This window comes from Perkinsus marinus (assembly GCF_000006405.1).
Source record: "Perkinsus marinus ATCC 50983 genomic scaffold scf_1104296955874, whole genome shotgun sequence".
NCBI classification, from domain to species: Eukaryota; Perkinsozoa; order Perkinsida; family Perkinsidae; genus Perkinsus; species Perkinsus marinus.
In genome coordinates, this window is record NW_003207677.1 from 179,880 (window position 1) to 193,547 (window position 13,668).

The following is a 13,668-nucleotide window of genomic DNA, read 5'->3' on the forward strand; positions in this document are numbered from 1 at the left end:
ATATCTAGTCTAGGAAAGGACCGTAGTGACCATTGCGATGCCCCGCTGCCAGCGCCTGGGTGATCATCAGACCAATTCAATGGGCGTGGTGCCAGCTCACAGTCCCATACAGAGAGTGCCGAGCCAATGTACCTATCAAAATTAGCCTACGACCAACGAAGAGTTTCGACCACTCATGATGGTCAACCATGATATACATACGGAGGGACGCAGTGTAAGTAACCTAGCATTCAACGTGTGCCTTATCACTCGTCGTCTGAAGTCCTCCGCCGCCCCGCAGTGCGCAGCCCTCCTCCAAGTTCTACAGTATTCCGAGCTGTCGAGTCTTGCTGCCGAGAACTCTTGCTAGACCTGAATATCTCCAAATCTGATGGCAGTTGAGAAAGAGAGGGTATGAACAGTGTTCATTGAACGGCGATGACTGGAATGATCACAGTACGTTCCAGGGCTCCTCTTCATGATCTTCACCACGGCCTCTATGTCCCTTCGACACACGTGGCACTCTCCTTTCAAGGACCTCAAAATATCCCGCATGCAGTCCAAACAGATACCACTGTGACCACACGGTAGGAATGCCTATCAAGAGACCCAGGTTCGAACCCCGGCACATCCATCTCTGCCTTCCTCACTACCAGTCTGGTGTCCGCCTCCTCAAAGCACACCGTACACACGCCCAGCATCGGGCTTTTACACGCACTGGCCGCTAGAGACTTTCGACTGCTACTACTGTAGCTATTTCGGTCGCCAGGCCCGAGCTTAGACCGCTCCGTCTTAGGTGTGGCCACCGAGGTCACAGTCTTCATTCTGAATACGTCACATAGGTAGAGCCCGGGATAATACACCATGGTCAACTACCTGAAAAAATTGGTGGTGATCTTCCTCAGCTTGAACAGTCTCCCTTCATTCTGCTGTAGGGCTATCTCAAGTCGAGATGACTTAGGCGCGACTGAAGAAATGTTATTCGTGAAAAACAGAAACAAAAGTTTCCATAGACTCTCCATGCTTGACTCGAGGCTTCTTACCATCAATGATGTCAATCTCTGACGACTCGCCCGTCTCCGCCTCCCCTGTCGGAGCCTCTTCGGTGAGGAGCAAGTCGTTGCCACTATTAGCGAGCATGCACGCCCTGTACGTGCCCATGAGAATAGGATACACTGAACAGTGTAGTACCGGCAGACGAATATCCTCAAGACTCCTCCATCATCCTCGGAATGGTTGTCGTCACGAGGCACTTCGACCTCAACCCAGCACACATGGCAACGGACAGACTCAAGTCGCCCTCTCCGAACAACGTACTGAGATCAGTCCATTGACAGAAGTAGTGGCAGACCTTCGTGTACCACCTTATGAACCCTCCAACACACACATAGGACGAGCATGATGATAGCCACTATCATTCCGACTGCAGCCATTAACATTGGCAGGTTCACACTCTCATTACTGTTCGAATCGGACATAATCAGACTGACACTGAAAAAAATCACAATGTTATACCTCTCCCGTGCCACATTGATTTAGACTTAATATAACGCCCATGGACGGTAGATCGAAAACAGCAACCCACAGTAACGGGTGATTTCTCGACCGTAATCGACGTAGGGGACCAGCGTCATCGTAGTCACACAGTTTTCTTGCTCCTTTTGGTCCGTTCTTCCGAGTCTGTCTTGGGCCCCTCCTCCTGGCTGCTCTCCTCAGCTCTCCGTTTGCCACTAGTCCGGACTGTTGACTCAGTAGTGTGGGCCTTTACAATGCGTTCGGCAGCATCCTTGTTCAAGACTACATCACGCTTGCGAGCTAATGAACAACAAACCATCCCAAAAACTGTGATACAAAAAACAAGACACACACTGAGGCAGCCAAGTGACATTAGCAGAACATTGCGCTCTCCGTCGACTCCACTATTATTACTTTTTGCGTCCTCCTGTTCCGAAGCCTTCTTTAAACGTGCCATGTAAGACTTGACCCGCTCCTAAGGATACCATAAATTGAACTGATGAGTTCCGTGGTTGATCGTACGATTTCGTCCTTGATTTTATGCGTCTTCACATCAGTGCCTTGCGTCTTGAGGAACATCCAGTAAAGCGAGGCCGTGGTGAAAGCGAGCGAAACATTTAACTCGCTCTGCTCCAATGCTGAGCAATAAAAATACTCTGAGGTGCCCAACTTGGAATACCTTCGCTTCTGTACCCCGAATATGGTTACTCCGAAGAGTGTGAAGGGCCACTACATTCTCCGTGACCCCACGTTGTGAAATTGATATTCCCACGTCAGTCAAATTCGAATTTTCCTATCCCTCAGTGGCACCTATTACGTGTCATCTTCGACATGAGCTCCTCATAGTCGGTATCCATCAATGGTTTCAGATGGTCCTCCAAACTCGACAGCTGAGCCTCGAAGTTGTCCAGCTTTTTGATTAGAGAGTTTCGAACTCCAGACGAAGATGATGACGCAGCCATCAAGCGGGGGCAACTAGACTGAGCGAAGGAGAAAAGCGTTGGTGGGGATCTCCACGATACGTCATAATCACGTAGATAATGCCTCCGTGGCCAGTGACAGGTTGAAAGTGTTTGCAAAATGTAGGTTTATACAATAAGAAAATATAGTCCCGGCGGGGGTCGAACCCGCGGCCTACGGCTCATAAGACCGTCGCTCTAACCACTGAGCTACAGGACCGTTGTTGGATGAGATATAGTTATGGATGGTAGACTTTCAGCATCCTTCTCGCTATTGCTTAGACCTAGAGCCTCTATCGGTATGTCCCCCGAGGCACAGTCTCAGCCTCGAGCCACCGCGCGTGACATTCAAGAGGTTCTTGGAATTCTCAAGCTGGAAGTGTTGGCGCCGGGTCTGTCATAGAATCCCATTCACTTGGCCGAGAACGACCTGATGGAAGACTTGGTGGGGGAATGAGTAAATAGCTGAATACCTGGCTAGCTGCGAGCAGGAGTGGAGGAATTCCATATGGCCCTGAAGTCCTACTGGAAGGACTTGGTTGACCATAGTGACTATGATCTCATCCATCGCAGATTATCTAACTTTGCATGCGTTCAGTTGGGTCGGACCTTGCCGCAATATTAGCACCACGTCAGGAGCCTTACAGAGTCGCCTTGGCTGAATTGACCCGCTGGTGTACCGTAGCGGAGTCCTCGTACGCATGATATTGCACGGATACAGAAACTGCTCATGGTAGAGCTTGCTGCAATCTTCAGTTTATTTTTCATCCGGAATGAGGTTCTTGGATGTCTTTCGGCCCGCTATGAGGCTCCTGCCGGAGACTACCACTCCCGACAGGAGAATTCCCTTCAACGAAAGAGTAATTCTCCTGGTCCTCGGTGATTCAATGATATGCTTTTGTTAACTCTTCAGATGGTATGGACTGCTACTTGCCTATTCATGTTCATGGTGTTGGGGGAAATTCGGTTGTACGGGGTCGAGAAAGGATCCACTGTTGACCCCTTCTACTGGCTGAGAACGTTGATGGGCAGCCAACAGGGTACACTGAGGGAGCTGGGTAGGCCATAAAGCATGGTATCGGTCTAATCGGACTCGTCATGACAGGTGTGGCTCCTATACTAACCGCCGGTATGCTGATGCAGTTCCTTTACGGTTCTAGGCTCATCTCAGCGGATCTCAGCCGGAAAGAGGACCGCGCCCTGTTCCAAGGTGAAGCCAACGTGCATCGTTACATCGTCTTCATCGCCTACTCAGGCGCTCAGAAGGTCATTGTGGTCCTCGTTGCATTGGTTCAAGCTTCCCTCCTTGTCGTCGCCGGTGCCTTTGGACCTACTTCGGTCATCGGTAGTACATACCAATGTCGCTCAATTCGTGACTTCTGCTACAGGCAGCCTCAAGGCCCTCTTCCTAGTTGCCCAGATGGTGACCTCAAGCATCGCTGTGATGACTATGGATGAGCTCCTCCAGAAGGGATACGGCTTCGGGTAGCATATCAGCGACCCTTCCCAGCACAACACAGTGCCTTCTCCTCAGTGCCACTGGCATTAACACATTCATCGCCATGAGTGTATGCGAACAGATCTTGTCGAGCGGTCTGTCGTTCAAGACCATCGATGTTGGTCGTGGCCCTGAGAAGGAAGGTGCTTTGCTGGCCTTGTTCCAGCTCACCTTCCGAGACGGTGTCAGTGGTCTCAAAGAGGCCATGTTCCGTACTGGTGCGGGAGGCAATATCATCACCCTCTTGGCGACAGTGTTCATCTTCGTCTTGGTCAACTATTTCCAGGTAAACGCTTCCGTTCCCATAAGAAGTTTCAATGAATGATGCTCTATCGTTGGTAGGTGTTCCGAGTGGAGCTCCCTGTGAAGCACGTCAAAGCAAGGTCCCATGCCGGTATGTATCCCATTAAGCTCTTCTATACCGGGGGTATGCCCATCATCATCTACGCCGCCTTCATGGCCAATGCCTATCTGATATCCCAGGTTCTTTATTCTATGTAGGTCCCAAGTTCGATTCCTGGTGCCTCCATTTCTCTTCCGTATCAGATTCCCTGAGATGAAGGTCATCGGAATCCTGGGTAGATGGGAGTACAGTGAGTTTACTGGCCTTGCTCGACCGGTAACAACGACGCTACTCCATTCATGAGTGAATGAATTATTTCCTCAGACTGCCGGACTGGCTTACTACCTCTCCCCTCCCCAATCTACCGTATCGATATTCACCGACCCCGTCAACCTGATAGTATTCGCCTGCTCTGTACCGATCGCGTGCGGTATCGCTTCAAGAATGTGGCTCAACGTACGCAAACTTGTGACAGAATGGTTTAGTGCAGTTGGTTGCATATTCAACTACACATCTAAAGGTCGTGTGTTCCATCCCATCATCTGTCGTTTTTAGGTATCAGGGACTGCTGCTAGGGACATCGCTCGTCAACTTAAGGACCAGCAGATGACCATGCGCGGTTACAGAGATTCCACTGTCATTTCAGTAAGCCCATTCCCTCTTGCTTTGCAATATGTTTCTTATAAAGGTACTCGACAAATACATAACTCCTTGTGCTGTCGTGGGAGGTGTTGTAGTCGGGGCGATCGCAGTGACTGGCGAGATCCTGGGAGCTGTTGGCAGCGGTGCAGGTGATAAGCCACATTCACAGCATCATTCCTCCGTTCAACTCCGTCTTCCCAATTTTAGGTATAGTCCTGGCCGTTACCACGATCTACCAGAATTTCGAGACAATGTACAAAGAAGGCGGTATTCCTCCCGAACTGGCTGCTGCCCTCTTCTAAATAGTCGTAGGCAGCTGCGGTGGTGTTCACAGATCAATGCTATACTACCTAAACGACATTCTTGTCGTTAACTAGCAGTAGCGCTGTTTGGCTGATAGGCTTCGTTGATTAGTGCCGACCATTTACCATAAACTGCGGGAAGATACTTTAGGTTTGCGTTCTATTGTAAATCATTTCATGTTGTCTCCATAGAAGAAGCTCATCTATAACTAATAGACTGCAGACCGGTAACAGTAGTCTTGTGAGGGATTGTCTTACAACGCAACAATCTAACTCAACATCCAATGCCTATCGCGCGAACTAATACAACTTTTCCCACATTGGGTGCATGTGGATATGAATGTTCGACTCCATGCGTTAGTCTGAAGGAAGAGTATCGCCTCGTGATGTCCATCTACTGAACGAACTACCGATATTAATATCCCGACGAACACCTGCCAGAGCCTACTGACTAGTGATTCAGCTTGGCCAGTATGAGTGTAACGATCCTGAGGAGGGAAGTCAGCCATATCTCTGTGATGGACTACCCACCTGGCAAAACGATCAAGTGTAAAGGCGCTGCTTGGTATGATGAAATGGCGATATGCTATTTGTTCGCGCAACTCTGTGGTTGCATCCTCGTCCTCTTCCTCATCGTCCTCGTCATCGGTCAGGCTATCTATGACGTGTTCGATGACTTCCCTATTGTCGTTGGGGAGGGAGGATTCCGGTGGTGCTTTCAACTCGGTTTCCGTTAACACAACGGCTGAAACAAATACGGTCATATCCCTGTTGCGCTTACTAATATGGTGCATTTTGAGCGTCGCTCGTGGATGCCACGATGAAGCAATGGAGTGGTATGTGAATATTAAAGCATTACCTCGTTGAGCCTCCTCCTCAGTGATGACACCCACAGTGACGCATAGCTCCCAGAGGTCCTCGGGTGAGAACTGCACGCCGAAAAGGGACAGCACAAGGGCCTTCAATGAGACAAGGCTTAGTATGCCGTCCTGGGAGTCTGAGAGGCCCTGGTCATGGCGGATCCTCGTGGAGTGGTATTGACTTACTGCTCACTGCCGCCGCATGGACATCACGGATATGTGTGAGATCATCGGAGTCGAACAAGTCAGAAGTGGAGTGTTGAGTACTCGGAAGAGCTGAAGGAATGGTGGTCACTGGTCGTGATCGACATCAGCAGCAGTAGCATTGAAATCTCACGAATCTTTCCGATCTGATCTCTTCCATCTTGCTTCGTAAGAGACCATCTATATCCTTCAGCCGGAGAGTCGGGATGTCCACTAATAGAGAGATAAGCTTTTTTAGCGGCAAGTACTGCGGCCTTTGGAATCGGCCTAGACTCAACTCACATCCGATAGGATCTTCGTAAGCTGACACTGACCCCGTTCTACACATGTCTTCAGCCCATTCTCCTACCATCACCTAAGACAACGGTCCCTACTTGTTCAGCGCGACATACTTACTTTCCTGCGCGAACGATAGTAGTAACGCCCAGAGCCTTCCTTTTTGTCGTTCAGCCATTGACCTTCATACCTAATACAACTATATGGTTTCAAAACGAGAGGCGGCACATCCATACAAGTCTCCAGTTTCACCGACTACCAGTATACCGAGCCCAGACCGCTTTCCTTGACGCCACTGAGGGGACAAGCTATGATGGATAAGCACTCAATGAGCATGGTACTTGTCCACGATACGTGTCACCGTTGGCATAGAACATAAGTCCCTCTCCTTCACGCTCATCATTGACCCAGTTACCCTGACCGATGGTGTTAAAAAGCACGACTAAGTAAGGCTGTGAGTACGTGGTAGAAAGAACCGTCCTCGTAACACCCTGTTCCGTATCCTTCCCGTCTATCGTTAACCCACGATCCAGCATAGAACCTATCCGAAAGGTAGAAGTCGAACGGGATCATATGCATTGCAAGTAGCCACGATTCTCTGTCACGCAGGATCCATTCCCAATCGGACCCTTCCACTCCATAATACTCACTTCCGGACACCTCTGCCATTTCTACACCGAACCCACTGAGTTCCCTGGCCATGCCGCATGCCTTGATTCCACTCGCCTTCATAACGCGATCCCACCATATAGGATCTGGATGGCAATTTCAACACTAATTTCTGACACCATGACACTACTCTCTGGTGCCATAGCCGTGCCGTTTATTCGCCTTCCACCCTCCTGTATATGACCCAAAGCTAACGTACCTCACAACTTCCTCAGGGCTGCATCCAATAATTCTCGCACCCGACTTGTCCATGGACGTCCAAAACCTGTACATGAGCGTTCATGCTCCTGTGAATGCCGAATCGTTCGATCATACACGCCCTTGTGCACCGATGCTTCTTTCCCTGATAGTTCCCAATTTCGCCGCCAGAATCGCTCTAGTTGCTGAGGCCGTGGTACTCCAGCAAATTTCCCATACCTTAAGCTCAAGAATCATTGATTCTCCCATCGAGTGTACCAGGCTTACTTGATGTCTTCACCGATGTCTTTGGTGTATATTATAGCTGACATTGAATGCGAACGTGTAACGAGTTGTGGAGGGAAACTAGGACGCACTCAACCGGTCCTGAACAGACCATCTTATCCACCACGAGACTTGTCTATTTCCGTGCCATCTTGCGCACACTTATCTACTCTTACATTTCCCCAATGAACTGATTCCGAAACTCAGAATCGATTCCAGAATCGCTTCCTACACGTGTAACATAAGCTTACGGTAAGCTTACAGTAAGCAACTCACCCTGTGCATTGCACGTGCAAGGTATGTAGCTACTACGCTAGAGTGTTGCAAGATCGCTACTCATAGCTTATGAGTTATAAAAGAGAGTAGATTCTTCGTAAGTATTCACGGTTCTGACGTATTCACTGTGCACTGGAAGTATACTCTCAGATCCAAGCTCTGCGTTATCTACAACCTGTAGACTTGAAGTACACTTGTAGACTATAAGTTGGGTTCTAAATACGAATTGTTGAACTTGCATGGGAATTTCCCATTGGTAAAGCATGAAGCGAAGCGGAAATGCTGGGAGATGCAAAATTGCTAGAATATACATGGACCACCTCATACATGGTGGTTCGGGTTGGTGCCTATGTACGTGGATATATAGCAGAGAGGTGACGTAGTATAGGACTTTCCCTTTCCTCTCACTGGGCTTTCCTCTATCCTCTCACTGGGCTATCCTCTATCCTCTCACTGAGCTATCCTCTATCCGTGATCTGGTTTGGGAGAATTGCGGATCTGCTCAACTGTGGAAAACCTGCCATGACGGTGTAGGCGGCATGCTTTGCCCACAGTTTGATGCGTTCTCGCAGATCACGGTTTGTTTCATAGCCCGAGGGAGGGTGCTGTCGTTTTCGACAGCTGGGTGGGATATGTATATATGTGTCTCATCTGCGGAAGCAAAGTTGCATGCATACTTTGACATGTGGAGAGATTACCATCAGCCAGAGCTTGCAGTTTACAGACGTACGAGATAGGATGATCAATTCCATTGGGAATGTAGGCCGTAGGAATTCTATTTACTCGATAATGGTAGAATTGATTGATCCCACTGCGGCCAGTAGAACCACTTCTAATCGATCGGAACCGGCGGCTATCAGCCATTGGTCATTAGGCAAAGGTCGCAGTGAATAGTACCAAATTGATAGTATTCTGGGGCAGATATGCCATTCCGCGGCTGGTATGCATTGCCCGTTACATCATGATAATGATTCAATCATTACCAGGTAATCCAAGTCGATCACTCCAGAGATGAGAGTTATGATAGCTCTACTGATGAATCACGATGGTACATTCAATGTACAGTACAATGTACATCATGTACTACATTAATTGTATGAGTTTTTGGTTGGTTGGCATAGCGGCCTCGAGGAGTCGAATCGACTCAGTTGATTATCATCCATTGGTATTATCAACTTTTGGTATCAACTTATGGTATCAACTCTTGGTATAATTTTTTGGTATCAACTTTTGGTCTATCAACAGTTGATATTATCCCTACGCACAATCACAAAACGTGCTATAGCGGTCGATCAAGGTACCAAGTTTGCATCGCCAACGAGGGGTAGACTCACCTGATCGATCCCAAGCGTTTCTGCGGATCTCGATAATTCGATCATTTTCTCCATGTGACTCAACAATTCGTTATGACAACAACTATGAATGATGTTAGTCTTGTTATCAGCTGATAACTTATCAGATGGCGATTTGATATCTTCATTCTTCTATGATGGAAGTTCTATAGAGTCTCGCCTAGTTCTGATGCGGAATGGTTAGGCCAACTCGGTGTATTCGCAGACAGCAGAGGATCCTCTGCTAATGCAGAGATATAGTAAGAACAGACGTATATCCCACTCAGCCATCGATGCTGTGTGATTAACTCGCTTGCTAGCAACAGGAAGTGCTACTCGTCGCTCGCATTCGCGAATAGCTGATTAAGCTTGGGCATCGATATGATGATATGATCGACAATGTCGATTCGACATCGAAGTATCTTTGTGTCCCATGTGGATAGGTTGAGAAGTACAAGCGTTTTCTCTGGGAAGGCGTGCAAGATGCACATAGAAGCGAGAAGATGGGGAGCCTGAGGTGTTGCTATAGTCCGAGAGTCTCACATATACTTCAATGCTGATAGCAGGTTCTCTTAGAGGGCGAGAAGGTGATGATAGTAGGGCTGAGCGGCTAGCTTCTACGGAGCGGAAGTGATGAAAGTAAGAAGCCTAGATAGCTCGATGGAATAGTTTCACCTTTTTTGACGAGCTGTTGCTTCCTTTATTGGCATAGATTGGACTGCGCAGAGCGGGAACTTCGCATCCTGAGTGACCAGTTTAGAATGGGTTATTCTGAACGAAGTATCTGAGGTGAATTATTCAAGGTTACATTCACGTACAACTTCGTTGAATCAAGTTCATCGTCTTGTGATAATTTCACAACCAATATGGTGGCGAGCTTGTTTGGTCGAACCAAACACGGTTACCAAGTTCGAAAGGGTTGAGTAATTTGATATTTCGGGTTATATTTGAGTGAGACTGACGTCTAGAAGATATCAGAATGGGATGCAACCGACAAAGAGAATAATAATACATCTCCATGGGAAGGTCGGGAGCTCCGAGGTACCAGGATAGATATACATTGGTCATAACATTTCCGGCCGGAAAATGGAGGCATGAGACGAAGGCGTTTCTTCTTACCCAACAATTATTGTTGAACAATATGCCGCTGCTACCAGGATCACCGATTAGCTTATGAGGAGATACGAAGGCGAAATCCATATAACCGTTAGAGTGCGTAGAAGGGTTCATATCGACGTGTGATAGCGCGATCATGAAAGTTCGTTGGGGACAGACAAGGGCCGACCTTATCATAACCTGCAGTCATTGCAGTGCAGTGGCTGAAAAATCCCATGCGACAACACCGTTATATTAATAGATTAGAGTCGATATTGTCAAGAAATAGGGCGATGAGAAATTTTTATGGCCTACATCAAGACGAGCACCATGGATTTTGCGACGAGCAGAAAGGACGACCATTGGTACAGCGGAATCGCGGTGATGACGATTGTAATCCATGACCTGAGAAGAGCGTTATCCAACCAGCCATGAGATTTCACCCAACACGCCACATTCTTCAGTGCGCCTCCACCCTCCGCATGATGTTATCAAAGGGTAAGGGATTTTATCGTTCACAATCGGTGCATTATAAGGCTTGGCCGAGGAGCCAGAGTATATTCCGAGATTTTTAGGAGATCGCAGTTCACCGCAAGAGTTGTCTTAACGAGGGTGAAGATTGGCCGGAGGGGCTACGCCTTAATCGGGAACTCTAACATGCGCCAGGGATAAAGTTTATCATCTTGTTATAATTTCACAACCAATTTGGTCATGAACTCTTTCGGTTGCCATCCAATGGCTGAACGAAACACGGAACCAAGTTCGAAACAGAATTGAAATCTGATATTACTAAAGAGCTAGATCAACTGTCTGAACGATCTCATAAGGAGACCAGAAAGGTCAGTGTCTGACCGTCAGACGCTTTCATGGATAAGGCAGACACCTCGAAGCAACAGAAAAGCCATATTATGGCCGTAAGGACACAGGAAACGAGACATGAACTGGTTGCCCTAAGTGAGCTCACAATTGTGTCGCTCAAACGTCAGGTGGCGGGTTGGTACAGGTGATACTGATAGTGACTGTCTAGTTCGCCGATGCGAGCGTGCGCTCACGACGGTCTAAGAGCTTCTTGGCGTTCCTTACACCCTTGACTGATAATAATCTTGAGGATGAAGGATCGACGGGAGTAGTCTACCGAGAGGGTGGAACTTGATTCTCAGCAACACAACATGAGGCCGAGCGAAATGCTGCCCACCTTTTTGACTCCTCTAGGAGGTTCGACTCCATCACTCCAGGAGCGAACGTTGAAGATGCTTTCACTGGGTCTGACATACTAACAATTCAATGGGGATAAGACGGAGATCCAGTATTCACCTTGAACTAATCTCATGTCCAGGGGCCTTCTCCGCAATGTTTGAAAGGTCTAGGTCAGTGCGAACCATAGGTTCGGGCGGTTCACTTGAAGACATCGATTGAATGATAGACTGCTGAGCATCAAATGGATGAGCGAACCACAATAGGTGGATGAGACTAGGATCGAATAGTGGCAAGTCGAGCTTGACCATGGCTGCCTGAGACGGGCAAAGCCAACTGCATTAAGACACTGTACAGTGTGATCATAGGAAGCACTCAGCAATTCAATGTTGCCTATGTTATCGGGATCGGTTCACTTCATTGTGAAATTGAAGCAAGATAATCCCGTCTGGTAAAGTCGATAATATAATCACCATTGGTAATGCTACTGATACGAATCCTGACACTATCGATAATATATTCTCCCAATACCATGACGATACCAGCACCCATACCATTCTTCTATCGCACGAGATTCCCCATGACGACTCACCTCGGACAGAATCTTCTTGCACACCTCATCAGCTTTTTGCATAACCATTGCTGAGTCCTCATCGACGTGCTTGTGGCCTCCGATTGAGTGCTCCGGCAGACTTGAGCGACGGGCACTGCCCTCACCACATCGTGCGGAGCAGTTCCCAAGAGAAATCAATTCAACCCCTGTCCGAAAGGATGATTGAACAAACGTCTCCAAAAGAGTCCTGAATAAATAATAATTCCACTAGGCCATTAAGCCACTTTTACTCACTTGAGCTTTTGCCTATCATCTCGTCTGATATGATACCACTCTCCTGATCGGGTCTTGAAAGTGTACGAAGGGAGGAGTATCCAACCATTATCGGCGATCCACAGAATAGCATCGGCGACGAGGTCCACTTCTTCCTGGGTCATTGTGAAGTGCACTCCAATTCGAACGAATCCAGGCTTGAAAATCTCGGATAATGTGCGGCCTTGAACATATTCAGAGCATTGGAAGAGAATGCAAATAACCTACCGACAGCTTCTTCGAACTTGGTGGCGTTTCCAGCACTGAGACCGAGAATGGTTTCCGCATACGGTCCAGCACAAGCGCAGCCACCCCTAGCTTGAATGCCAAACAAATCGTTTAGGACGGCCGCAACAAAGTTATAATGGAGGTATCTGAAGGATACAACTCCCAACTACTGCTATTCGTTGGTGAGTGATATCTTACAGGCCGTGTCCTGTGGAAGGATTGCTGTGATTATACAAGATATTGAAGGATAAAATACCAGCACAGTGAGAACGATCCTAAGACGATCGTCGAAAGCGGTAGAACGAGTATAGCTTGCCTTGGGCCCGAGTATATGAATCTTGCTGTGGGACTGGAGCCTTTTATATAAATGATCGGCCATTTTATGTTCAGCAGCAGCAATATTCTCGATACCGATCGTCCTATGAAGATGGTAGACGATACCTGCTCTGATGCATCCGAGGATGTCGGGGGTACCTCAAGAAATATCGAGTGAAGAGTGAGCTAGGTAGAATATAGCTCACCAGCTTCCTCGCGCTCTTCGAAGTCATCAAGATACCGATGACCTCTCTGACTCACGTATAGAACGACGCCTCCGCCGCAGACAGCCGGCACGGCGTTAGTCTGTCGTTTCTTCTTACACAACAAGAGACCGCTGCTACCGGGACCACCGATCAGCTTATGAGGAGATACGAATGCGAAATCGATATAACCGTTAGGGTGCGTAGAAGGGTTCATATCGACCTGTAACAGCATAATCATGGAAGCTCGTTAGGGACAGAGTCCGACAGATAAGGGCCGACCTTATCATGAGCTGCAATGGCTGCCAAGTCCCATGCGACAATACCGTTATATTCATGGATCAGAGTTGATACTGTCGGTATCTGTTAAGAATCACCTCAGAAGAATGTATCTCGCCCTACATCGAGACGTGCACACAGATATTGCTACAAGCAGAAAGGACGACCACTGG

General features: G+C 48.0%; 4 protein-coding genes and 1 non-coding gene across 5 annotated transcripts in view; 1 reads left to right on the plus strand and 4 right to left on the minus strand.

The window, feature by feature from the left end:
* Positions 1-1,618: 1,618 nt before the first annotated feature.
* Positions 1,619-2,456, minus strand: Pmar_PMAR020435 (conserved hypothetical protein; the record flags this gene model as incomplete). The annotated part of the gene is made up of 4 exons (XM_002775414.1): positions 1,619-1,794; positions 1,909-1,969; positions 2,017-2,132; positions 2,312-2,456. 4 exons carry the CDS (start codon positions 2,454-2,456, stop codon positions 1,619-1,621), a joined length of 498 nt encoding a protein of 165 aa, XP_002775460.1.
* Positions 2,457-2,600: 144 nt separating this feature from the next.
* On the minus strand, positions 2,601-2,673 carry Pmar_PMAR020436. Its single transcript has one exon. It is a non-coding gene; the product is annotated as a tRNA-Ile (tRNA).
* A 530-nt stretch (positions 2,674-3,203) lies between these two features.
* On the plus strand, positions 3,204-5,379 carry Pmar_PMAR020437 (protein transport protein Sec61 subunit alpha, putative). Its single transcript, XM_002775415.1, has 12 exons — positions 3,204-3,313; positions 3,367-3,511; positions 3,559-3,663; positions 3,709-3,798; positions 3,842-3,938; positions 3,988-4,237; positions 4,294-4,448; positions 4,498-4,570; positions 4,619-4,750; positions 4,850-4,939; positions 4,983-5,085; positions 5,144-5,379. Exons 1-12 carry the CDS (start codon positions 3,227-3,229, stop codon positions 5,236-5,238), a joined length of 1,422 nt encoding a protein of 473 aa, XP_002775461.1. The 5' UTR covers positions 3,204-3,226; the 3' UTR covers positions 5,239-5,379.
* A 310-nt stretch (positions 5,380-5,689) lies between these two features.
* Positions 5,690-7,756, minus strand: Pmar_PMAR020438 (morn protein, putative; the record flags this gene model as incomplete). Its single annotated transcript, XM_002775416.1, has 11 exons — positions 5,690-5,726; positions 5,770-5,983; positions 6,098-6,245; positions 6,436-6,657; positions 6,699-6,768; positions 6,815-6,873; positions 6,920-6,994; positions 7,041-7,119; positions 7,229-7,333; positions 7,378-7,512; positions 7,713-7,756. The coding sequence occupies 11 exons, from the start codon at positions 7,754-7,756 to the stop codon at positions 5,690-5,692; spliced, it is 1,188 nt and encodes a 395-aa protein (XP_002775462.1).
* A 4,596-nt stretch (positions 7,757-12,352) lies between these two features.
* Pmar_PMAR020440 (hypothetical protein) overlaps positions 12,353-13,668 on the minus strand; it is a gene marked incomplete at both ends in the record, with an annotated part of 7,666 nt that continues 6,350 nt past the window's right edge. Inside the window, 2 exons of the mRNA XM_002775417.1 lie at positions 12,353-12,405; positions 12,699-12,844. Coding sequence (XP_002775463.1) covers positions 12,353-12,405; positions 12,699-12,844 — 199 coding nt within the window. The remainder of the gene's footprint in view (positions 12,406-12,698; positions 12,845-13,668) is intronic.